This window comes from Elephas maximus, chromosome 3 (assembly GCF_024166365.1).
Source record: "Elephas maximus indicus isolate mEleMax1 chromosome 3, mEleMax1 primary haplotype, whole genome shotgun sequence".
Lineage (NCBI taxonomy): Eukaryota > Metazoa > Chordata > Mammalia > Proboscidea > Elephantidae > Elephas > Elephas maximus.
Window position 1 is genome coordinate 66,254,330 of NC_064821.1, and position 22,262 is coordinate 66,276,591.

General features: G+C 45.2%; 1 protein-coding gene across 3 annotated transcripts in view; it reads left to right on the forward strand.

The window, feature by feature from the left end:
* Positions 1 to 3,372, forward strand: part of MAN1C1 (mannosidase alpha class 1C member 1) — a 174,396-nt gene extending 171,024 nt beyond the window's left edge. The window contains exons 12-13 of one of the 3 annotated variants that reach the window (XM_049878313.1): positions 627 to 742; positions 1,812 to 3,372. In XM_049878313.1, coding sequence (XP_049734270.1) covers positions 627 to 742; positions 1,812 to 1,938 — 243 coding nt within the window. In that variant the 3' untranslated portion in view covers positions 1,939 to 3,372. The remainder of the gene's footprint in view (positions 1 to 626; positions 743 to 1,811) is intronic. The other 2 variants (XM_049878315.1, XM_049878316.1) reach the window with 2 other exon arrangements.
* Positions 3,373 to 22,262: the final 18,890 nt, after the last annotated feature.

Here is a 22,262-nt window from a genome sequence, read left to right on the forward strand (position 1 = left end):
TGCTCAGGTTGGTCCCTGTGACCAACAAAGCACCTGCATTGGCCTGAGTCTACCTGCTTCTCCGAGGCCCTGGTTCTTGACCTTCCAAAGGCAAGTGTTTTGTGCCCCTGGTACCATCCCACAATGTGTAAAAATTGCATATATATACAAAGTATGCTTATATACAAAAATGCAGATAGCCTGGTGTCCCACCTCCCTCTGGCTCAGGGACCATGTCTCTACAGAGAAGCCTGGTGGTGTCCGGGGTCCATTCTCCAAGCCCCACCTTATGAACACGACCAATGGCCTTCCTTTATCTCCTTCCACCACTATGGGTGCATTTGTCAGAATAGTTTAGTTTCCCTGAAAGGCAAAGAGAAGTACTCTCTAAGTTCAAACCGGGTACAGAGCTCAGGGCAGGCAGCCCATGGGGACTGAGTTCTCAGGGGGAGGCAGAGGGAGTGTGGTCCCTCTAGGACAGGGGGACAGGAGCAGAGCAGCCGAAACCTGAAAGAATAATTTGGCCTCCAGCTTCCACAAATGCCAGGGACCCCATTCACGGGGATAAGGGGGCCTGGCTGTCCACAAGCTCCAGCCCTCTGGCAGCCCTGCCCCTCCCCACACTATGGCAGCCTTCCTTTCCCCAGGCCTTGGAGAAATACTGTCGGACGGAAGGAGGCTTCTCTGGGATCCAAGATGTCTACAGCAGCATCCCCAGCCACGACAACAAGCAGCAGAGTTTCTTTCTAGCGGAGACACTGAAGTGAGCAGGGGCCCGATCCTTGGTTTTTCCAGGGGAGGACATGGGCTTTTCTTAAGGACAGAGGGGCGGGGGGTAGGAGGGTAGCCTCCCTCTCTCCTCACCAGCAGTTAGGTTCTGCAGCCACAGGATTGGGCAAGCAGGAACGAGGGGTCGAGGACCACAGCGCTACATCCCCAAGTGAGCCTCGAGCCCAGGACAGTTTCTTTCCTTAAGAGTGTGAGTCCAGGGACCAGGGGACAGGGTCAGCATCCAGCCCCCTGAGTATTAGCAGTATGATGTTTAGAACTCAAGTTCTTTAAACTGTTTGTTCAGGTTTCTTCAGCTTTCTGAAACTTTGTCCTCATTCATAAAATGAGAATAGTCGTAATGATGAAGGTGAAGTCCCTAATAAGGACATTCTGAGAATTCAGTGAGATAGTGCACCTGCCTGGCACGCTGTTAACTTCTCCTCCTCTGCAGCGTTGCTGCTGGGCCACTCCATCTCATTTTTTTTTTTTTTTTTTTCGGTAGAAGCTGGCCATCTCTTTTCCATGCGGTTCCCAAAAACAAGTCCTTTGTGTTGTAACCCTTTAGGATGGATTGGAATGGTCCAGTTCCCTCCAGCAGAAAATTCCCATGCCCTTGGAAGCTGTTTTGTTTAGTGCTCTCAACATACATTCAAGTGAAGAGTCTCCTCAGGAGATATGTAAGGGAGAAGTATACGAGTTTGGACTAGTGCAGCACTCGGCCGCTCTTAGAAAGAAAGGAGAATCTAGGCAGTAAGAGGTCCCAGCAGGGCTCATATACAGGGCAAGGTAGGCAAAGTACCTGAGTGAAGCTGACAGGTGTGCTGTCAGGGGACAGAGTCAGGATTAAACCAGGTCTGACTGACCCCAAAGCTCAGTGCTTTCCTTGGCGTCCACAGCCTCCTCCCCTGGGACCAGCCCTCCAAGCAGTTTTGGGTCTGGACCTCCCTGTGCCCTCGGCCCCAGCCCATTGCAGAGGTCTCTAAGGTTGCTTCCCAGCGTACCCAGCCTTCACCAGGCACTGACAGCTGTGTCTTGCTTCCCTGCTCTGCCCTGGGGCACAGGTATCTCTATCTTCTGTTCTCTGAAGATGACGTGCTCTCCCAGGAAGACTGGGTGTTCAACACGGAGGCCCACCCACTCCCGGTAAACCACTCGGACAGCTCGGGCAGGGCCAGGGGCAGACACTGACTCCACCTCTCCGCAGCTCCTGGGGCCGCCACAGACATGTCTTACATTTTCGGGATTTGGGACTGTTCTCAAAGGAGTTGGGAACGTAGGCCCCCTCTCGGGCAGACCCCAGGCAGATCTGCCGGACAAGCAACTTCTTTTCCTCTATGAGGAGACAAGGACTTGCAGATGCAGTTATGTCAGACAGGGGCCACCCTACAGCAGGCCCCAGACATTCCTTTCTACGGAGAATTTCTATGAAACCCACTCACTTGCCATTCCAGGGCCAAAGGACCAGAGGTTTGCATACCGACCCCATGTATTAACTCCAGTTCCTTTCGTTTTGTTCAGCTTGATTTTGCCTTTTCTGTATAGTTGGGTTTTATCATAATTACATAGTTTTCAAAACCATGTGCTTTCTAAAATGGTGGCTTCCTGATCAACAAAATCTTAGTGTTTGCACACACACACAAACCTGGGCCCCGTTTTCTATACTTTAAATGCCTTTTGCCAGCATTTACTATATTTTCAATTATGTGTCATTTACCTTTTCATTTCAGGAGGGGTTCCACTTTGACTTCGGTCTAAGTGTTACGAATCACTAGTATTATTTTCATTATCGTAATGGAAAAATCTGTGAACTAGAATAAAAGAGTTTATTGAATTATAAACCCAGTTAAGTTCTTTGTACATCAGTAACTCCTGGGAAAATCCAGCAATGTTATCATCAGAGAGAATTACCAACAAGCAGTTGCTGTAAAGGGTAATTCAGTAAACGAGGAATCAGTGACCCCAACTTCTGTTTCCTTCCCCTTAAATTGGTCCTAATATATTCAGGAGGTGTGATGCCAGTCCTTTAAACGGAGCTGATATTTATACTCAGGTTGAGGCTTGGAAGGAGCCCTGGTGGTGCAGTGGTTAAAGCGTTTAGCTGCTAACCAAAATGTTGGCCGTTCAAACCCACCAGCTGCTCCTCAGGAAAAAAATGTGGCAGTCTGCTTCCGTAAAGATTTATAGCCTTGGAAAACCCTATGGGGCAGCTCTACTCTGTCCTATAGGGTCACTGTGATTGGAATTGACTCATCAGCAGCGGGTTTGGTTGGTGGGTTTAGGCTTGGAAGAGCCCCAGAGAAGGGCAGCAACTTGCCTGAAGTCACGCAGCTAGTAAAAGACAGAGATGAACCTGGCCCCTGGGTTTCTTGACCCCCCTGTTCATCTGGTCAGTCATTCAGCAGATACTTGGGGAGTGCCTGCAATGGACCAGACATCGGCTAGATGCCAGGGACACAGCTGTGAGCAGGACAGTCATAACCCTGACCTGAGGGAGCATTCAGTCAAGAGACAGTGATAGACGGTAAATTGACAGATAAGCAAATAACTGCAGGTGGCATGAAATGCAACAGAAGAAATAATCAGGACCTACCTTTAGGGGGTCATGGAGGGCCACTCTGGGCAGGTGACCATCACACCGAGACCTAGGAGATAAGCAGGAGCAGCGGGAAGAGTATCCTGCAGATGGACCAGCACCCACACGTTCCAGCTCCGTTTCCACTCTCCTCAGTGACCATTACCTGTGTCCCCTGGGAGGAGGTGTCAAATGCTGAAGCCGCGCTCTGCAAAGCAAGGGGTTCAGGTCCCAACACTGAGTGAGGGTTTTTTCTCCCATCACCCCAACACCCTTCGCAGCCAGTCCAAGCAACTGCCGCTTCATCTGGGTTCTAGCAGTCAAACTGAGTAGCCCCTGGGGTGTCAGGGCTCTGGGCCAGGTGACCTGGCTTTAAATCCCACAGTGTGAGCCTGAGCAGGTTGTCTCGTTTCTCTGGGCTCCTCTTTTCCATAAAGCAGAGGGAAGAACCCCCACCTACAAGGTCGCTATGAGAATGGTGGGGTGACACTGGTGCAGGGGGTGTGGGAAGGGCTTCATCCTTTTTCTGGAGATGCAGATGCTCCCAGCATCCTCTTGAGCAGAAGCCAGAGCTACAGGTGCGCAGCCTCTGGAGCAGAAATCCTGGAGTTTGGTTAACAAGTTCGGCAAATCACTTCTACTCTTGACAAGCATCAAGAAGTATGGCTCCGGCAACCCACCTGTGCCCCTTAGAAACAAAACAAAACAGGAAAACTCTTCCACTACACAAACACTGTAGAAAGATTAGGAAATAAAGGTAAACAGAAAGAAAAATCATTCACCATCCTACCTTCCAGAATGAATACTGCTGTATTTTCTTCTAGACCTTTTTCTACAAACATAGAATATGTATTTTGCAAACGTGATGTCATATTATGCATACTGTTTTATTATTTGCTTTTGTATTTAACTGTATATCAAGAACATCTTCCCATGTCAACAAATATACATTCTCTCATCACCATCCCTGGTGGTGTGGAACTCCATTGGGTGCTATATCAGACTTTATCCATCTAAGTCCTAATACTGGGCATCTGGGTTTGTGTCAGTTTGGATTCCTGGTTAAAATTAATACAAAGCAACTCTGGCTAACTTAAGCAAAATGCTTGAGTTTTGGGGTGCCACATGGAATCTCAGGAAAGAGTGAATAGCCAGATCTCAAGAATGACCAGAATGAGGATATGGCTGGGGATCCAGGTTGCCAGAACCAGGTGGCAGCCCCCTCACACAGCACCATCAGGATGGGTAAGTCAAAATATTTCCAGAACCTACTGTCTCTCCCTTCAAGGAAGTGAGCTTCAAATTGGCCCAGCCCTGGTCATGGGCCCACCCCGGGTCACAGGCCCACCCCGGGTCACAGGCCCACCCCGGGTCACAGGCCCACCCCGGGTCACAGGCCTACCCCTAGTCAAGGAGAAAACGGTAGACCCATCCAGACCCCATGCAATGGACAAGGGACAATTCCCCGGGGAAAACTGAGGTTTGTTACCAAAATAAGGGGATCTGCATGCTGGATAGACAAAAACAGCAAGACCCTTTGCAGGTTTTGCTTTGATTTTTTTCAGCATTACAAGGAGAGGTATGAGGAGCCATACTTGACCAGCCATCTTTTCACCCTCGCGCAGTTATTTCCTGACAATCACCTCCTAGAACGCCTGTCTCTTTGGCCTCAGCACCACTTTGCAGTTCCCCAGGGCTCCCCCTCTGGGCCTGTGTCCCTGTCTCCCTTTCCTCTCCCAGTGTTCTTGTCCTCTGCTTTATTGCTGGAAGCAAGTTGTAAAAACAAAGGGTTTAAAATTCATCTTCCAGGAGGGCCCTTGCGGGTGCAGAAAAGAACATCTTTCTGGCAACTTAACTCCATACCAGGGATAAAAATAAGTAAGACCCAAGGTAGGCCGAGAGGAAAGGAGGAATTAAGGCCTGAGTCATCCTCCCTGAAAGTAGGAGGGCTCCTAGCAACCGGAAGAATCCACGCAGCCAGACCTGTCTCCAAAGCATCCCAGCCTCCCCAGTGGGGCCAGCTCCATGATCCGAGTCTCACTGGAAGCCTCATCTTCACCCTTTCTGAGGACACAACCACTCTTGCACCTGTTTTCGTCATAAATAGGCTTGATGCTGATTCCTTTCCAGAAAGCCTCATTAACACCTGGTTCCAGGCACTGAATGGAGTCCCTGGGTGGTAAAAACGGTTAAGTGCTGGACTACTAGGCCAAGCCGAAGGGCTGGCAGTTCAAACCCACCCAGAGGCACCTCAGGAGGCAGGCCTGGCAATCTGCTTCTGAAAGGTCACAGCCTTGAAAACCCTACTCTGCACACGTGGGCTTGCCATGAGTCGGAATGGACTCAACAAAAACCACCAGGGACTGAGGCCTGCGGAGCCACACAGCCCTGGGAAAGCAGAGGGACGCAGCCCTCTTCCCAGACTGGCTTTGTGCATCAGGTTGTGTCTTCGCATTTGCAAAGGTCAGAACCCAAATGCATTGGGAAGAAAAGCAAAACTCAAAAATCTCAATTAAAGGCGACATCCCTCAAATCCAAGCTGTGGGTCTCAGTCTGTTCCCTTTGCTTTGGCGGGGTGACCCCACTGTGGTTTGAGAGGGTGCTGGAGATGAGGAGTGGGCCGGCTCCCCACAGCTTCCCCCTGGGTCTGTCCTTGGGAATAAATATGTTTCCTGATCCCGTGGCCCAGGGTCTCAGCCCCCTGTGACTAATGCTTAGTCACACACCACTGGGGGGCGGGGGGGATTGGTGCTATTTTTTTGTACCTAAAAATATCTGGTTTCCTATATTTGGGGCATTATTTTGATCCAGCTCAGCCTATTGCTTAAGTCAGAGCTTCTCCAACTTGAACATGCACACGAATCACCTGGGGACCTTGTTAAAACGCAGGCTCATATTCAGTAGATCTGGAGTGCAGCCAGAGATCCTGGGTTTCTAACGAGCTCCTGGGAGAGGCTGATGCCGCCGGACCTTGGGCTGCACTTTGAGCAGCAAGGCCTTGGTTAATGGCCAGCCCTTTGGGGCCGGTCTTCTATTTCCGTCCCTGGAGTGGCGGCTGCTCCAGAGTGGAGTAGACGGGCTCAGGTGTTGGGATGACAGCTGCAGGTACCTTGGCTGCAGAGGGACCTATCTCGAATCAAGTCCGTCTGTCACCTGGGCAGCGGATCCCTCTCCTCCAAGACAGGGGTTTGACAAGGCAGGAGCAGCTTGCTGGTGACTCAGAACAGTGCTATCTAGTGGAACTTCCTGGGATGATGGAAACGTTCTACGTATGCACTGTCAAGAAGGCAGCCACTAGCTATTACCGCAAATCGCGGATTCGAGCCACCTGCTGCAAAGTCAATACTGAGACAGGAGCAGGTAAGTAGTAAGAGGGCTTTATTGAATACCGGTATTCAAGAGATAGAGGGGGTTAAAATTTCTCCCAAATTCTGCCTACCCTAAAGGGTTGATGAGAGGGTTTTATATGGGGAAGATCAGGGTTATCTAATGTTTTAAGCACGTAGTCCGCATATGGTCTTATACGTCACAAAACAATTATAAAAAAACTTTATTAAACTAAAGACATGACTGTCAGACATCCGGACTCTAATCAGTATATTTGTAACAGGCTGAAAAACTCACAAAAGAATCTCTCGGCTAGTGGAACTGTTTTGTCAAGTCTACTGTGGCTGAGATAGGGAGTAAGAAAGAAAGTTGTAGATTAAAAATGTCAGAGAGCCTTCCTGTCTGTTTTGTAGGCTAAGGCCATTTCTCAAGAGAACAAAAAAAGAAGAGAGACCAAGGCCACGGGAGCTGAGATAGCTCCACACCCCTTTGGAAGAGACGGGTGCAGCTGGTGCAATAAAAAAATGTTTAGAAATTACTTAGAGCATCTTTTATTGCGTTAGTCATGTCGAGCTCTCAATCACCTATCTCGAACAGGGGAAAACATGTTGTAAGGTATTAGGGTGTGTGTTACGTTTTAAGAGTGGCACAGGCGATATTTTGAACAGAGCCTGCACCGTTTTCCAAGGCCTAGAGATTAATCACAGCTTATACAGCTACACTAAAACAAATGAGAAAATATATCCTCTTTAATATTAAAACCCTAAAGAAAATGCATTTTCGCTACTTCACTAGCCACACATGGCTGTCGAGCACCTGAAATGAAGTACGACCAAGAAACTAAATTTTTTATTTTATTTCATTTTAATTTAAATAGCCAATGGATGAATCTTGAAAATATTATTATGGTGAGCAAATTAAGTCAGTCATAAAAAGACAAATACTATAATGATCTCATTTGAAATAAACAAATATATAAAAACCAAAGATTATATACGTGGTTACCGGGGTGAAAGGGGTTGAGAGGAAGAGGGAAAGGGGGAGTTTTTGTCCGGAGGGCACTGAGTTTATGTTAATGGTGGTGGAATATTTTAGAAAAGGATAGCAATAATGGTGGCACAAGGAGCCCTGGTGGTACAGTGGTTAAGTGCTCAACTGCTAACTGAAATGCTGGCAGTTAGAACCCACCAGATGCTCTGTGGGAGAAAGATGTGGCGATCTGCGTCCGTAAATATTACAGCCTAGGAAACCCTATAGGGCCGTTCTGCTGTCCTGTAGGGTGGCCGTGAGTCAGAATTGACTCGACGGCAAAAGGCTAATGGTAGCCCAAGATGAAAAATATAATTAACGTCACTGAATTGTAAACATGGAAGTTGAGGTGGTGGGGAATGTTCTGGTGTATATTTTCACCACAATTAAAAAAAATTTTTTTTAAGTGATTTAAATAGCTGTATGTGGTTAGTAGACAGCCATTTTGGACAGTGCAGGCAAAGGAATGTAGAAAGCAAGCCCACTGCTCACTCCCCCCATTCCCATAGGACCCTGTACCACCACCTGCATCTTTACAAAAAGAATCTTAGCACAAAACATATTGTTTGGGGACTTGAGGATTCCCTTGAACGCAGCTGGTTATTTTAATACTCGTTCCAGCATCTGTGATCTTTGCAAACCCTTCCGGTTTGTATTGTTTGTCCCATTCACGGTTTATTCGCAAATTGGCCTGCACTGGCCGAAGCTGGAGGTAGACAGGCAGAGTGGCATGACGGGACGGGACCATCCCAGACTTTGAAACCAGACAGCCTGGTTTCAGCTCCTCCCTGCCCTTTCCCCAGGCTGTGTGACCTTGAGCAAGCCCCTTAAACTCTCTGAGCCTCTGCTTCTCCCTCCGTGTAATGGGAGGGTTGTTTCAAGGATCAGTCAAGCTCCCAGGTGTAGGAACTCAATCATAGCAGCAATGATTGTTATTGCTGTTACGTGATCACTCTTTGTAAACTATAAAACCCGGCATAAATGGGAGGAAAAACACTACCGTCAAAAATTCTTCATTTTAAACAAAATGCTCGGAAACTTTCAGGAAACGGCATCAACCAGGCCCAGGAGACGGGCCAAACTCTCAAAGCAATAAATCTGAACATTTTCTGCTTTTCACACTGAGCAAGCATTTTTGTGTTAGCCCTGAAACTACGGAAAGTAGGAAATTGCAACAAAGACTCCTTGACTGTCCAAGGGCTTCCAGGGGCTGGCCTGGTCGTAGGGGTGCTGGACAGGGGTTGAGGGCCAGAGACAATGGTGAGTGCTTTAGGGAGAGGGTGACTGGCCAGGAATCTGGGAGGGAAGTACCTCGGCTTTGGAGCCCCCGTCAAATCCTTCCTACAACTTTGGAAGGGAGGCAGGGCAGGCCAGTGTGGCACCCCCATTTTACAGAGGACTCCAAGGCCCAAAGAGGCTTGCCCAGGTGAAACAGCTATTCCCTGGCCTCTAGGCAGCCTCCAGGGAACCCCACAGCGGCCCCCCTGCCTTTCCCCACACCCTTCATCTCCCCTGCCTTAACTTAAAGGACCCCAAATCTAGGGTGACCTTCATCCTGGTTTGCTCATGACAGTTTTGTTTTTAACCTGTTGTTCCAGCAAAATAGTAGTGCCTCTTCACTCTCAAAAATGTTACAATTTGGGCAATAAATTATATGGGCCAGCTGTACCAAGACTCACTTTCACAGATAGGTGAAAACAGTGATAACTGAGACAATTCTCCCAGAAGCCTTCCGTGCTCTGGGGAATGGCAAAACATGTAAATAAACCAGAGATTCTCTTCCTTTGGAAACCAAACGGAAAACTCCTCATGTTCTCACACACTTCCATGCCTTTCCACACCCTGTGCCCCCTGCATGGACTGTTCTTTGCCTGCCCCCCACCCCCCAGATATGCCTACTAAATTCTTCTTCATTCCTCAAAACTGCCCTCAACGTCACCTCCTCCAGGAAGCCTTCCCTGACTCCCCTGCCAACCACCACTCCTTTGGAAGGCCCCAGGACCTGGGGTGAGAAGTTCTGCTTAGGATCAGTGGTTCTCAGAAGGTAAAAACTGGACCAGCAGCATCAGCACCACCTGGGAACTTGTTAGAAATGCACGTTCTCAGGCCCCACCACGGGCCAGCTGACTCGGAAGCTGGGGGGGCAGGTGGGGAGGGAGTCTGTTTAACAAGCGCTTCAGGTGACTGTCACCCACACTGAGGGGTGAGAACTGCTGTGCTGAATTCTCTCCAAGGCCACCACAAGGGCTGGAGCAATTGAGTCCTGTTCCCACCTCCCATGACTCCAGCCACAAGCCACGGGGGCTCCTCAGAATTTCTGCAAGAAGAGAACTGCCCATCTTTGAACTACAGGAATACCTCTCCTCCAAATCTCCCCTCAAAAAACAGAATCATAAAATTCACAAAGAAATCTCCTTGGCCGTAAAAACCGAGGTCAAAGAAACTGAAGTCCAGACTTGTCCTTCTGCCATTTTTGTTCTGCTCAGTCTTGGCCGGAGGGGCTCTTCGGATGTCGTCAGGTCTCCTTAAATGCCGAGGTTCCTGCAGCCCCGGCTGCCTTCCGGCCGTCTCCTGCAGCACTGGGTGTGGCCTCTTCACCTTCTCCAATGTCCAAGTGTCTCCACGTCCTGCTTTTCCAGAGTTGGACTGATAGGACATGAAGAATCCCAGTACCAGCCCGAGGGTAGAAAGTATAAGCCAAGCCCAGCCTCTCTGGCTTCTCAGCAAAATGACACCCCCAGAGCCCAGATAATCCAGGCCCACAATGCCTTCACCATCCAGAATGTGAACAGAATGGAGAAAGGAGAAGACGCAGCCTCAGCCACCTCAGGATGTCAGGGGTGTACGTCACGTAGCATCCAAAGGACCACTTCTTCAAGCCTGGAGGGAAATCCCCCTACATGGTGGGCCTCCTTGCAAAGAGCGTGAGTGGCATTAGGGATACTCCTAACTTTTTGCAAAGTTTAGAAAATGTCAGTAGTGGCAGTCCCAGGCCTCAGGACTGCATGGGCCACCTTCTCCTTCAGGCACTGACCCCACACACTGGCAATGCCTAGGGCCCCTCTGCACCTGGGTCCTGACACCCTGGTGCTGACTGCAGTGTGGGCTCCGTCTGAGGTCACAGCCTCCACCCCTATCACAAGCTAGGGCCCCACATTTATCACAGGCACATTCCTTGCTAGGCCATCAGTTTCTTTTCTCTCTGCATTGCTCTATCCAGCAAGTTCTTGAGGCCAAGGTCTGGGGCTCATTGATTCTGCCCCGGCCGTTGTTCTGGAATCCTCCAGCGTTCGTAATTCAAGTAGTTATTGAGCATCTCATCTAGGCTGGGCAGTGGACAAGGTGCTGAAACTAAAACTGTGAACAACACGGACAAAGTTTCTGCTCCCCTGAGGCTTCCAGGGTAGTGACAGGGAGGGAGGCCAGGGACAGGAGTGCAAACATATCAGCAAGATGAGTGTGGACAGAGGGGAGAGTCATGGAGGCCATGGAGAGGGGACAGATGAGAGTAGCCAGGGGATGACACTGGAGGTAGGGCAGTCAGGGCAGCCCCCAGGAGCTGACATCTCTGATAGACGTGGGGAGAACATTCCAGGCAGAGGGAACAGTGAGTGCGAGCCTCAGAGGTAGGAAAGGACTGGTATGTCTGAGGAAGAGGAAGGAGGCGGGCAGTAATCGAAGACTGAAGGGAATCAGGAGCTCCATCCTGTGGGGCCTCATGAGCTATGGAAAGAGTTTAATTCTAATCCTGGAGCAGCAAGAAGCTTATTGTTTTTGGGTGCTGTTGAGTTAATTCTCATAGCAACCCCATGTGACAGAGTAGAACTGCTCCCATTGGGTTTTCTAGGCTGTAATCTTAGCTGCTGGGTGGGTTCAAACCACCAACCTTTCAGTTAGAAGCAGAGCACTTAACCAATGTGCCACCAGGGCTTCAGCAAGAAGGTAGGTAGGGTTTTAAGCAGGGGCAGGAGTTGACCTGCTTCTCACTTCTGAACGTTAGCTCTGACTTCTCAGTGGAGAACCTAGAAATTCTTGTTCCTCCTTGCTTTTGCATCTGTCTCGGTGGAAAACCGCCCTCAGATTCCTAATCAGAAGCTTCTGAAGCCTGTGCCCTCTGGAGGGGAGAGAGGACCAAGTACCTTGGGCCGTCTGTTCTTCCAACACTGCCTCCTGGTGGCTTTTGTTCTTTCCGGCCTTCAGGAGCCCGTGAGACATCAAACGCACCTGAAACATTTCTTCTGCCCCTTCTTCCCGGTATCCGGTATCCGGGAATTCAGCCTCCAGCATCTGCTTCCCTTGGTTTTAGCCTACTTCCTTCAAGCGGATCTGGCTGACCTTTTTAAAAAAAATTGAAGCTGCTTCCTAAAATGGCTCACATGTGCAGAACCAAGGCTGTTTGTGGGTCTAAAGCCTTGTTTTCTTTTCCCTTTAGAACCTACTGGATTTGTGGGAAGTGTGATGTCAGTGAGTTCTGGGTCAGTTAAAAGCAAATATGCTCAAACATATTCTGTCCACCTTCACCACTACCCCTGTGGAAACGGCCTCCCACCGGCCCAGTGTCCTACACAGGCCTGAATTCCACCCACCGTCCACAGTAGGTGCCTTCAGCTTGTCTCATCCTCCATGTACTCCCTCAGGGTCCTCACTCCATACATTCCTCAGGGCTTTTCCCTCTGGCACTCAGGCCCCACCTACAGTAACCATGTGGCCTCCACACCATCCCTGTCCAAAGTTCACCTGGTCACCAAGAGGACCACCCCTGCAGCCCTGACTGCTTCCCCCCATAGCAGCTGTAAGGGAGTATCTCAGACCCCAGCCCTGGGGACAAACAGCTGGCCTGCTCTTGCCTCTCCCTCTGTTAAATCTCTCTGGGCACCTGGATCCCTCTAGCTGACAAACAATTAAAATATCTCAGTCGCTTAATCCCATCTATGGGAGCAGTCAGGAACTCACCTGCCTCTTCCTTTATCTTTGTCTCTACACACTCAGCCTCTCTGTTAAGGAAATCCCTCCCTTCCTGCTCAATCAGCATGTCAGCCTGTCTTCTTCCATTTTACTTTCATTTTTCCATGCTCCAATTTTTTAAACCAATCCTGTTTCTCCTTAATTTTATATATATATATATATATATGGCTATAACCAAACCCATTGCTGTTGAGTCGATTCCAACTCATAGCAACCCTATAGGACAGAGTAGAACTGCCCCATAGGGTTTCCAAGGAGCAGCTGGTGGATTTGAACTGCCAAGCTTTTGGTGAATAGCCAAGCTCTGGACCATTGCACCACCAGGGCTCCAATATATATATATACATACACACATATATATTATTGTGGCAAATTATTGTGGTAAAATATGCTTAATATAAAATTTACCATTTTAACCATTTTTGACCGTACAATTCAGTGGTGTTAAGTACAATAACAATATTGTGTAGCCATTGCTACTATCTATTTCTAGAGTTTTTTTTATCATTTCAAAAAGAAACTCTATACCCATTGAACAATAACTCCCCATTACCCCCTCCCTCCAGTCCTTTCTAACCTCCATCCTGCTTTCTGTCTCCATGCATTTGCCTATTCTAGATACCTCATATAAATGTGTCTGGCTTATTTACCTTAGCATAATGTTTTCGGAACTTCATTCCTTTTTTTTTTTTAACTTTTATTAAACTTCAAGTGAACATTTACAAATCCAATCAGTCTGTCACATATAAGTTTACATACATCTTACTCCCTACTCCCACCTGCTATTCCCCTATTGAGTCAGCCCTTTCAGTCTCTCCTTTCGTGACAATTTTGCCAGCTTCCCTCTCTCTCTATCCTCCCATCCCCCCTCCAGACAAGAGCTGCCAACACACTCTCAAGTGTCCACCTGATATAATTAGCTCACTCTTCATCAGCATCTCTCTCCCACCCACTGACCAGTCCCTTTCATGTCTGATGAGTTGTCTTCGGGGATGGTTCCTGTCCTGTGCCGACAGAAGGTCTGGGGAGCATGGCCGCCGGGATTCCTCTAGTCTCAGTCAGACCATCAAGTATGGTCTTTTTATGAGAATTTGGGGTCTGCATCCCACTGATCTCCTGTTCCCTCAGGAGTTCTCTGTTGTGCTCCCTGTCAGGGCAGTCATCGATTGTGGCCGGGCACCAACTAATTCTTCTGGTCTCGGGGTGATGTAGGTCTCTGGTTCATGTGGCCCTTTCTGTCTCTTGGGCTCCTAGTTGTTGTGTGACCTTAGTGTTCTTCATTTTCCTTTGCTCCAGATGGGTTGAGACCAATTGATGCATCTTAGATGGCCGCTTGTTAGCCTTTAAGACCCCAGACGCCACATTTCAAAGTGGGATGCAGAATGTTTTCATAATAGAATTATTTTGCCAATTGACATAGAAGTCCCCTCAAACCATTTTCCCCAGACCCCCGCCCCTGCTCCGCTGACCTTTGAAGCATTCATTTTATTCCGGAAACTTCTTTGCTTTTGGTCCAGTCCAATTGAGCTGACCTTCCATGTATTGAGTGTTGTCTTTCCCTTCACCCAAAGCAGTTCTTATCTACTGATTAATCAATAAAAAACCCTCTCCCTCCCTCCCTCCCTCCCCCCTTCGTAACCACAACAGTATGTGTTCTTCTCAGTTTTTACTATTTCTCAAGATCTTATAATAGTGGTCTTATACAATATTTGTCCTTTTGCCTCTGACTGATTTCGCTCAGCATAATGCCTTCCAGGTTCCTCCATGTTATGAAATGTTTCACAGATTCGTCATTGTTCTTTATCGATGCGTAGTATTCCATTGTGTGAATATACCATAATTTATTTACCCATTCATCCGTTGATGGACACCTTGGTTGCTTCCAGCTTTTTGCTATTGTAAACAGAGCTGCAATAAACATGGGTGTGCATATATCTGTTTGTGTGAAGGCTCTCGTATCTCTAGGGTATATTCCGAGGAGTGGGATTTCTGGGTTGTATGGTAGTTCTATTTCTAACTGTTTCAGATAACGCCAGATAGATTTCCAAAGTGGTTGTACCATTTTACATTCCCACCAGCAGTGAATAAGAGTTCCAATCTCTCCGCAGCCTCTCCAACATTTATTATTTCATGTTTTTTGGATTAATGCCAGCCTTGTTGGTGTGAGATGGAATCTCATCGTAGTTTTAATTTGCATTTCTCTAATGGCTAATGATCGACAGCATTTTCTCATGTATCTTTTGGCTGCCTGAATATCTTCTTTAGTGAAACGTGTGTTCATATCCTTTGCCCACTTCTTGATTGGGTTGTTTGTCTTTTTGTGGTTGAGTTTTGACAGAATCATGTAGATTTTAGAGATCAGGTGCTGGTCCGAGATGTCATAGCTGAAAATTCTTTCCCAGTCTGTAGGTGGTCTTTTTACTCTTTTGGAGAAGTCTTTAGATGAGCATAGATGTTTGATTTTTAGGAGCTCCCAGTTATCGGGTTTCTCTTCATCATTTTTGGTAATGTTTTGTATTCTGTTTATGCCTTGTATTAGGGCTCCTAGTGTTGTCCCTATTTTTTCTTCCATGATCTTTATCGTTTTAGTCTTTATGTTTAGGTCTTTGATCCACTTAGAGTTAGTTTTTGTGCATGGTGTGAGGTATGGGTCCTGTTTCATTCTTTTGCAAATGGATATCCACTTATGCCAGCACCATTTGTTAAAAAGGCTATCTTTTCCCCAGTTAATTGACACTGGTCCTTTGTCAAATATCAGCTGCTCATACGTGGATGGATTTATATCTGGGTTCTCAATTCTGTTCCATTGGTCTATGTGCCTGTTGTTGTACCAGTACCAGGCTGTTTTGACTACTGTGGCTGTATAATAGCTTCTGAAATCAGGTAGAGTGAGGCCTCCCACTTTCTTCTTCTTTTTCAGTAATGCTTTGCTTATCCGGGGGTTCTGTCCCTTCCATATGAAATTGGTGATTTGTTTCTCTATCACCTTAAAATATGACATTGGAATTTGGATCGGAAGTGCGTTATATGTATAGACGGCTTTTGGTAGAATAGACATTTTTACTATGTTAAGTCTTCCTATCCATGGAAGCCTGTGTTTACATTGCTGACTGGGAAATCCCTGTCAGGAACTGTACACGGGAAAAGAGGTTTTGATTGTGTAGGAAGGTGCTATGGAGTTGGGAGGGAGATAGATGCCAGCTGCACCTAGAAGAAAATCTTTGATGTGGTGAAAAATGTGAAATTGTTCACTACAGATGATCTGGTAAGCAAGGTAAGCAGGGTGCTTACCTGCCTCTTGGATAATCCACGCCTGGGTAGGAAGTATGGGCCCCCCACCATTTGAGAGCATACGACACCTCTTATATCTGCGACCCAAACACTAAGAAAGTGTTCACAACACAAATGATGTCCACTTAAGTATGTCCTTTTGAATTTCTTGTAGTAGAGCTTTGTAGTTTTCTTTGTATAGGTCTTTTACATCCTTGGTAAGATTTATTCCTAAGTATTTTATCTTCTTGGGGGCTACTGTGAATGGTATTGATTTGGTTATTTCCTCTTCGATGTTCTTTTTGTTGATGTAGAGGAATCCAAGTGATTTTTGTATGTTTATTTTATAACCTGAGACTGCCAAACTGTTCTATTAGTTTCGGTCGTTTTCTGGAGGATTCCTTGGGGTTTTCTGTGTATAAGATCGTGTCATCTGCAAATAGAGATAATTTTACTTCCTCCTTGCCCATCCGGATGACTTTTATTTCTTTGTCTAGCCTAATTGCCCTGGCTAGGACTTCTAGCACGATGTTGAATAAGAGCGGTGATAAAGGGCATCCTTGTCTGGTTCCCGTTCTCAAGGGAAATGCTTTCAGGTTCTCTGCATTTAGAGTGATATTGGCTGTTGGCTTTGCATAGATGCCCTTTATTATGTTGAGGAATTTTCCTTCAATTCCTATTTTGGTGAGAGTTTTTATCATAAATGGGTGTTGGACTTTGTCAAATGCCTTTTTCTGCATCAATTGATAAGATCATGTGGTTTTTGTTTTTTGTTTTATTTATGTGATGGATTACATTAATGGTTTTTCTGATATTAAACCAGCCTTGCATACCTGGTATAAATCCCACTTGATCAGGGTGAATTATTTTTTTGATGTGTTGTTGGATTCTATTGGCTAGAATTTTGTTGAGGATTTTTGCATCTATGTTCATGAGGGATATAGGTCTATAATTTTCTTTTTTTGTAATGTCTTTACCTGGTTTTGGTATCAGGGATATGGTGGCTTCATAGAATGAGTTGGGTAGTATTCCGTCCTTTTCTATGCTTTGAAATACCTTCAGTAGTAGTGGTGTTAACTCTTCTGTGAAAGTTTGGTAGAACTCTGCAGTGAAGCCATCCGGGCCAGGGCTTTTTTTTGTTGGAAGTTTTTTGATTACCTTTTCAATCTCTTTTTTTGTTATGGGTCTATTTAGTTGTTCTACTTCTGAATGCGTTAGTGTAGGTAGGTAGTGTTTTTCCAAGAATTCATCCATTTCTTCTAGGTTTTCAAATTTGTTAGAGTACAATTTTTCGTAGTAATCTGAAATGATTCTTTTAATTTCATTTGGTTCTGTTGTGATGTGGTTCTTCTCGTTTCTTATTTGGGTTATTTGTTTCCTTTCCTGTATTTCTTTAGTCAGTCTAGCCAATGGTTTATCAATTTTGTTCATTTTTTCAAAGAACCAGCTTTTGGCTTTGTTAATTCTTTCAATTGTTTTTCTGTTTTCTAATTCATTTAGTTCAGCTCTAATTTTTATTATTTGTTTTCTTCTGGTGCCTGATGGGTTCTTTTGTTGCTCACTTTCTATTTGTTCAAGTTGTAGGGACAGTTCTCTGCTTTTGGCTCTTTCTTCTTTTTGTATGTGTGCATTTATTGATATAAATTGGTCTCTGAGCACTGCTTTTGCTGTGTCCCAGAGGTTTTGATAGGAAGTATTTTCATTCTCGTTGCATTCTATGAATTTCCTTATTCCCTCCTTGATGTCTTCTATAACCCAGTCTTTTTTCAGGAGGGTATTGTTCAGTTTCCAAGTATTTGATTTCTTTTCCCTAGTTTTTCTGTTATTGATTTCTAGTTTTATTGCCTTGTGGTCTGAGAAGATGCTTTGTAATATTTTGATGTTTTGGACTCTGCAAAGGTTTGTTTTATGACCTAATATGTGGTCTATTCTAGAGAATGTTTCATGTGCGCTAGAAAAAAAAGTATACTTTGCAGCAGTTGGGTGGAGAGTTCTGTAAAAGTCAATGAGGTCAAGTTGGTTGATTGTTGTAAGTAGGTCTTCCGTGTCTCTATTGAGCTTCTTACTGGATGTTCTGTCCTTCTCCGATAGTGGTGTGTTGAAGTCTCCTACTATAATTGTGGAGGTGTCTATCTCACTTTTCAATTCTGTTAAAATTTGATTTATGTATCTTGCAGCCCTGTCATTGGGTGCATAAATATTTAATATGGTTATGTCTTCCTGATCAATTGTCCCTTTTATCATTATATAGTGTCCTTCTTTATCCTTTGTGGTGGATTTAAGTCTAAAGTCTATTCTGTCAGAAATTAATATTGCTACTCCTCTTCTTTTTTGCTTATTGTTTGCTTGATATATTTTTTTCCATCCTTTGAGTTTTAGTTTGTTTGTGTCTCGAAGTCTAAGGTGTGTCTCTTGTAGGCAGCATATAGATGGATCGTGTTTCTTTATCCAGTCCGTGACTCTTTGTCTCTTTATTGGTGCATTTAGTCCATTTACATTCAGCGTAATTATAGACAAATAAGTTTTTAGTGTTGTCATTTTGATGCCTTTTCATGTGTGTTGTTGGCAATTTCATTTTTCCACATACTTTTTTGTGCTGAGACGTTTTTCTTAGTAAATTGTGAGACCCTCATTTTCATAGTGTTTGACTTTATGTTAGTTGAGTCGTTACGTTTTTCTTGAGTTATGGAGTTGTTATACCTTTTTGTGGTTACCTTATTATTTACCCCTATTTTTCTAAGTAAAAACCTAACTTGTATCGTTCTATGTCGCCTTGTATCACTCTCCATCTGGCAGTTCAATGCCTCCTGTATTTAGTCCCTCTTTTTGATTATTGTGATCTTTTACCTATTGACTTCCATGATTCCCTGTTATGTGTATGGTTATTTTTTTTAATTAATCTTAATTTGTTTGTTTTTGTGATTTCCCTATTTGAGTTGATATCAGGACATTCTGTTTTGTGACCTTGTATTGTGCTGGTATCTGATATTATTGGTTTTCTGACCAAACAATATCCTTTAGTATTTCTTGTAGCTTTGGTTTGGTTTTTGCAAATTCTCTAAACTTGTGTTTATCTGTAAATATCTTAATTTCGCCTTCATATTTCAGAGAGAGTTTTGCTGGATATATGATCCTTGGCTGGCAGTTTTTCTCCTTCAGTGCTCTGTATATGTTGTCCCATTCCCTTCTTGCCTCCATGGTTTCTGCTGAGTAGTCTGAACTTATTCTTATTGATTCTCCCTTGAAGGAAACCTTTCTTTTCTCCCTGGCTGCTTTTAAAATTTTCTGTTTATCTTTGGTTTTGGCGAGTTTGATGATAATATGTCTTGGTGTTTTTCTTTTTGGATCAATCTTAAATGGGGTTCGATGAGCATCTTGGATAGATATCCTTTCATCTTTCATGATGTCAGGGAAGTTTTGTGTCAGGAGTTCTTCAACTATTTTCTCTGTGTTTTCTGTCCCCCCTCCCTGTTCTGGGACTCCAATCACCTGCAAGTTATCCTTCTTGATAGAGTCCCACATGATTCTTAGGGTTTCTTCATTTTTTTTAATTATTTTATCTGATTTTTTTTCAACTATGTTGGTGTTGATTCCCTGGTCCTCCAGATGTCCCAGTCTGCATTCTAATTGCTCGAGTCTGCTCCTCTGACTTCCTATTGCGTTGTCTAATTCTGTAATTTTATTGTTAATCTTTTGGATTTCTACATGCTGTCTCTCTATGGATTCTTGCAACTTATTAATTTTTCCACTATGTTCTTGAATAATCTTTTTGAGTTCTTCTACTGTTTTATCAGTGTGTTCCTTGGCTTTTTCTGCAGTTTGCCTTATTTTGTTTGTGATGTCTTGAAGCATTCTGTAAATTAGTTTTTTATATTCTGTATCTGATAATTCCAGGATTGTATCTTCATTTGGGAAAGATTTTGATTCTTTTGTTTGGGGGGTTGGAGAAGCTGTCATGGTCTGCTTCTTTATGTGGTTTGATATGGACTGCTGTCTCCGAGCCATCACTGGGAAACTAGTTTTTCCAGAAAATCCGCTGACTGGTACGCTGGCTCCAGGCTCTGAAAACAATCGCTGCCTCTCCGTATTTGTTCGTTCTCCGTCTCTAAATCTGTGTTTGTTGTTCAGGGTTCGTAGATTGTTATGTATGTGATCGATTCACTTGTTCTTTCTGAGTTTTTGTTGCAAGAGGGATCCGTGGTAGTGTCCACCTAGTCCGCCATCTTGGCCCCGCCTCCACTTCATTCCTTTTTATGGCTGTATAATATCCCACTGTGTGTATACATCACATTTTGTTTCTCCCTGGGTTTTTAAGTGAACATTTTTTTAACATTTTGACTGAGGTGTAACGACGCAGTAGTCACATGCACAAAGTGCACTAATCTTTACTGTACAGCTCCAGGAATTTTGACCTATGTATACACTCGTGGGAGCCCAGGTGGCACAGTGGTTAAGAGCTCAGCTGCTAACCAAAAGGTCGGCAGTTCAAATCCACCAGCCACTCCTTGGAAACTCCATAGGGCAGTTCTACTCTGTCTTATAAGGTTGCTATGAGTCAGAATTGACTCGATGACAACAGGTTTTTTTTTTTTTTGGATATACTTGTGGGAGCCCTGGTGACGCGGTGGTTAAGAGCTTCGCTACTAACCAAAAGGTCAGCAATTAGAATCCACCAGCCACTCCTTGGAAATCCTATGGGGCAGTTCTACTCTGTCCTAAAGGGTCACTATGAGTCAGAATCGACTCAATGGCAATGGCTGTTGTATATACCCATGAAGGAGCCCTGGTGGTGCAACAGTCCAGTGCTCAGCTGCTAACTGAAAGGTTGGCGGTTCCAACCCACCCAGCTGCTCTTCAGGAGAAAGACCCAGTGATCTGCTCTTATAAAGATTATAGCCTAGAAAACCCTCCGTTACATGGGGTTGCTGAGTCGAGATTCATTCAACAGCATCAAATAACAACAACATACACCCATGTAACCACCTCCACGATCAAGATAGATAACATTTCCAGCACCCAGAAAGCTCCCTCCTGCTGCGTCTAGTCAGTACCCCACCCCCATACTGAACCCTGTACTGACCTCTATCATCCTCAACTAATTTCAGGCACACAACTTTTTTTTTTAATATTTAATTTTATTTTTGGTGAAAATACACACAGCAAACCCCGCTCCCATTCCACAGTTTCTAGACATAATGATCAGTGACATTGGTTACATTCTTCACATTGTGTCAGCATTCTCGTTATTTCTGTTCTAGTTGTTCCACTTCCATTTACTTCAACTTCCTGGCCTTCAACCTTCTCATCTGTGCTTTAAGATAGCTGTTGACCCTTTGGCTTATAGAGATATATTTTTCTTACGTAAAGAACACAATACTCAAGGGTGACAATCTTTACTCTTTGAGCTACACTCTTACTTAGTTTAAAGATGACTTCAGGGGGTTATTTCAATCGAAGTTTGATAAGCAACTCAGAGCCATTTAGGCACAAAACGTTTTGATTCCCTTCTTTGTCTTTGGATTAGAAAAATTCCACTGAGTTTTCTCTGTCTCAGTCCAAGATAACAACTTATCTCCTATATAATAAGGGTCCTCATCCTTCTTGTTGGTCATCACAAAACCCAATCCTACCTAAATGCGGTTAAAACCTTGTATCAGAGTTTATGAAATAAAAAATCTCAGGGGCTGTCTGAAATGTTCCCTCCCTTATTAGGGTGGCCGACTCTTCTCGGTTTGCCCGGGACTTTCCGGGTTTTAGCACTGAATATCCCTCATCCTAGGAACTGAGGTCTTCATCAGACTGGAGTGGTTGATCACCCTATTCCCACCTTGACCTAAGACACACTTCAAAATAGATGTGAACAGCAGCCTGCCTGCACCTCACACTAACCTTTAAAAAGACCCCTAAGAGTCGTACTCATTTTCTGTAGCTTCTGTGGAACTCAGCTGTCTTTGCAATTGAAAACTTCAGCCTCCCTTCCTGAATGAGCAACAGGGGAAGGGTGGGGGAAGATCTCATAACGCAAAAGTTCTTTTGGATTTAGGTATTTGGTGCTCAGCATTCCAAAAAACTCATCCAGGGAAACGCCAGTTAGCAATTGCTCCAGCCCAGTAATTCTCAATGCATCAGAATCACCTAGGAAACTTGCAAAAAGGGCCCCCTCCCAGACCTACCAGGAGTGGGGCTAGGTAATCGGTCCCTGTCCAAAGGCCCCAGGTGACTCTAGTGGGCAGTCAGGCTAGATAATCGAGGACCTCTGCACCACGAAGCTGATTATAAAGCTGTCCTTTTGGGCAGAGTTCCCAGAGGCCTTTTCTGACCCCAGGAAACAAATCTCTCTCCTCGCCTG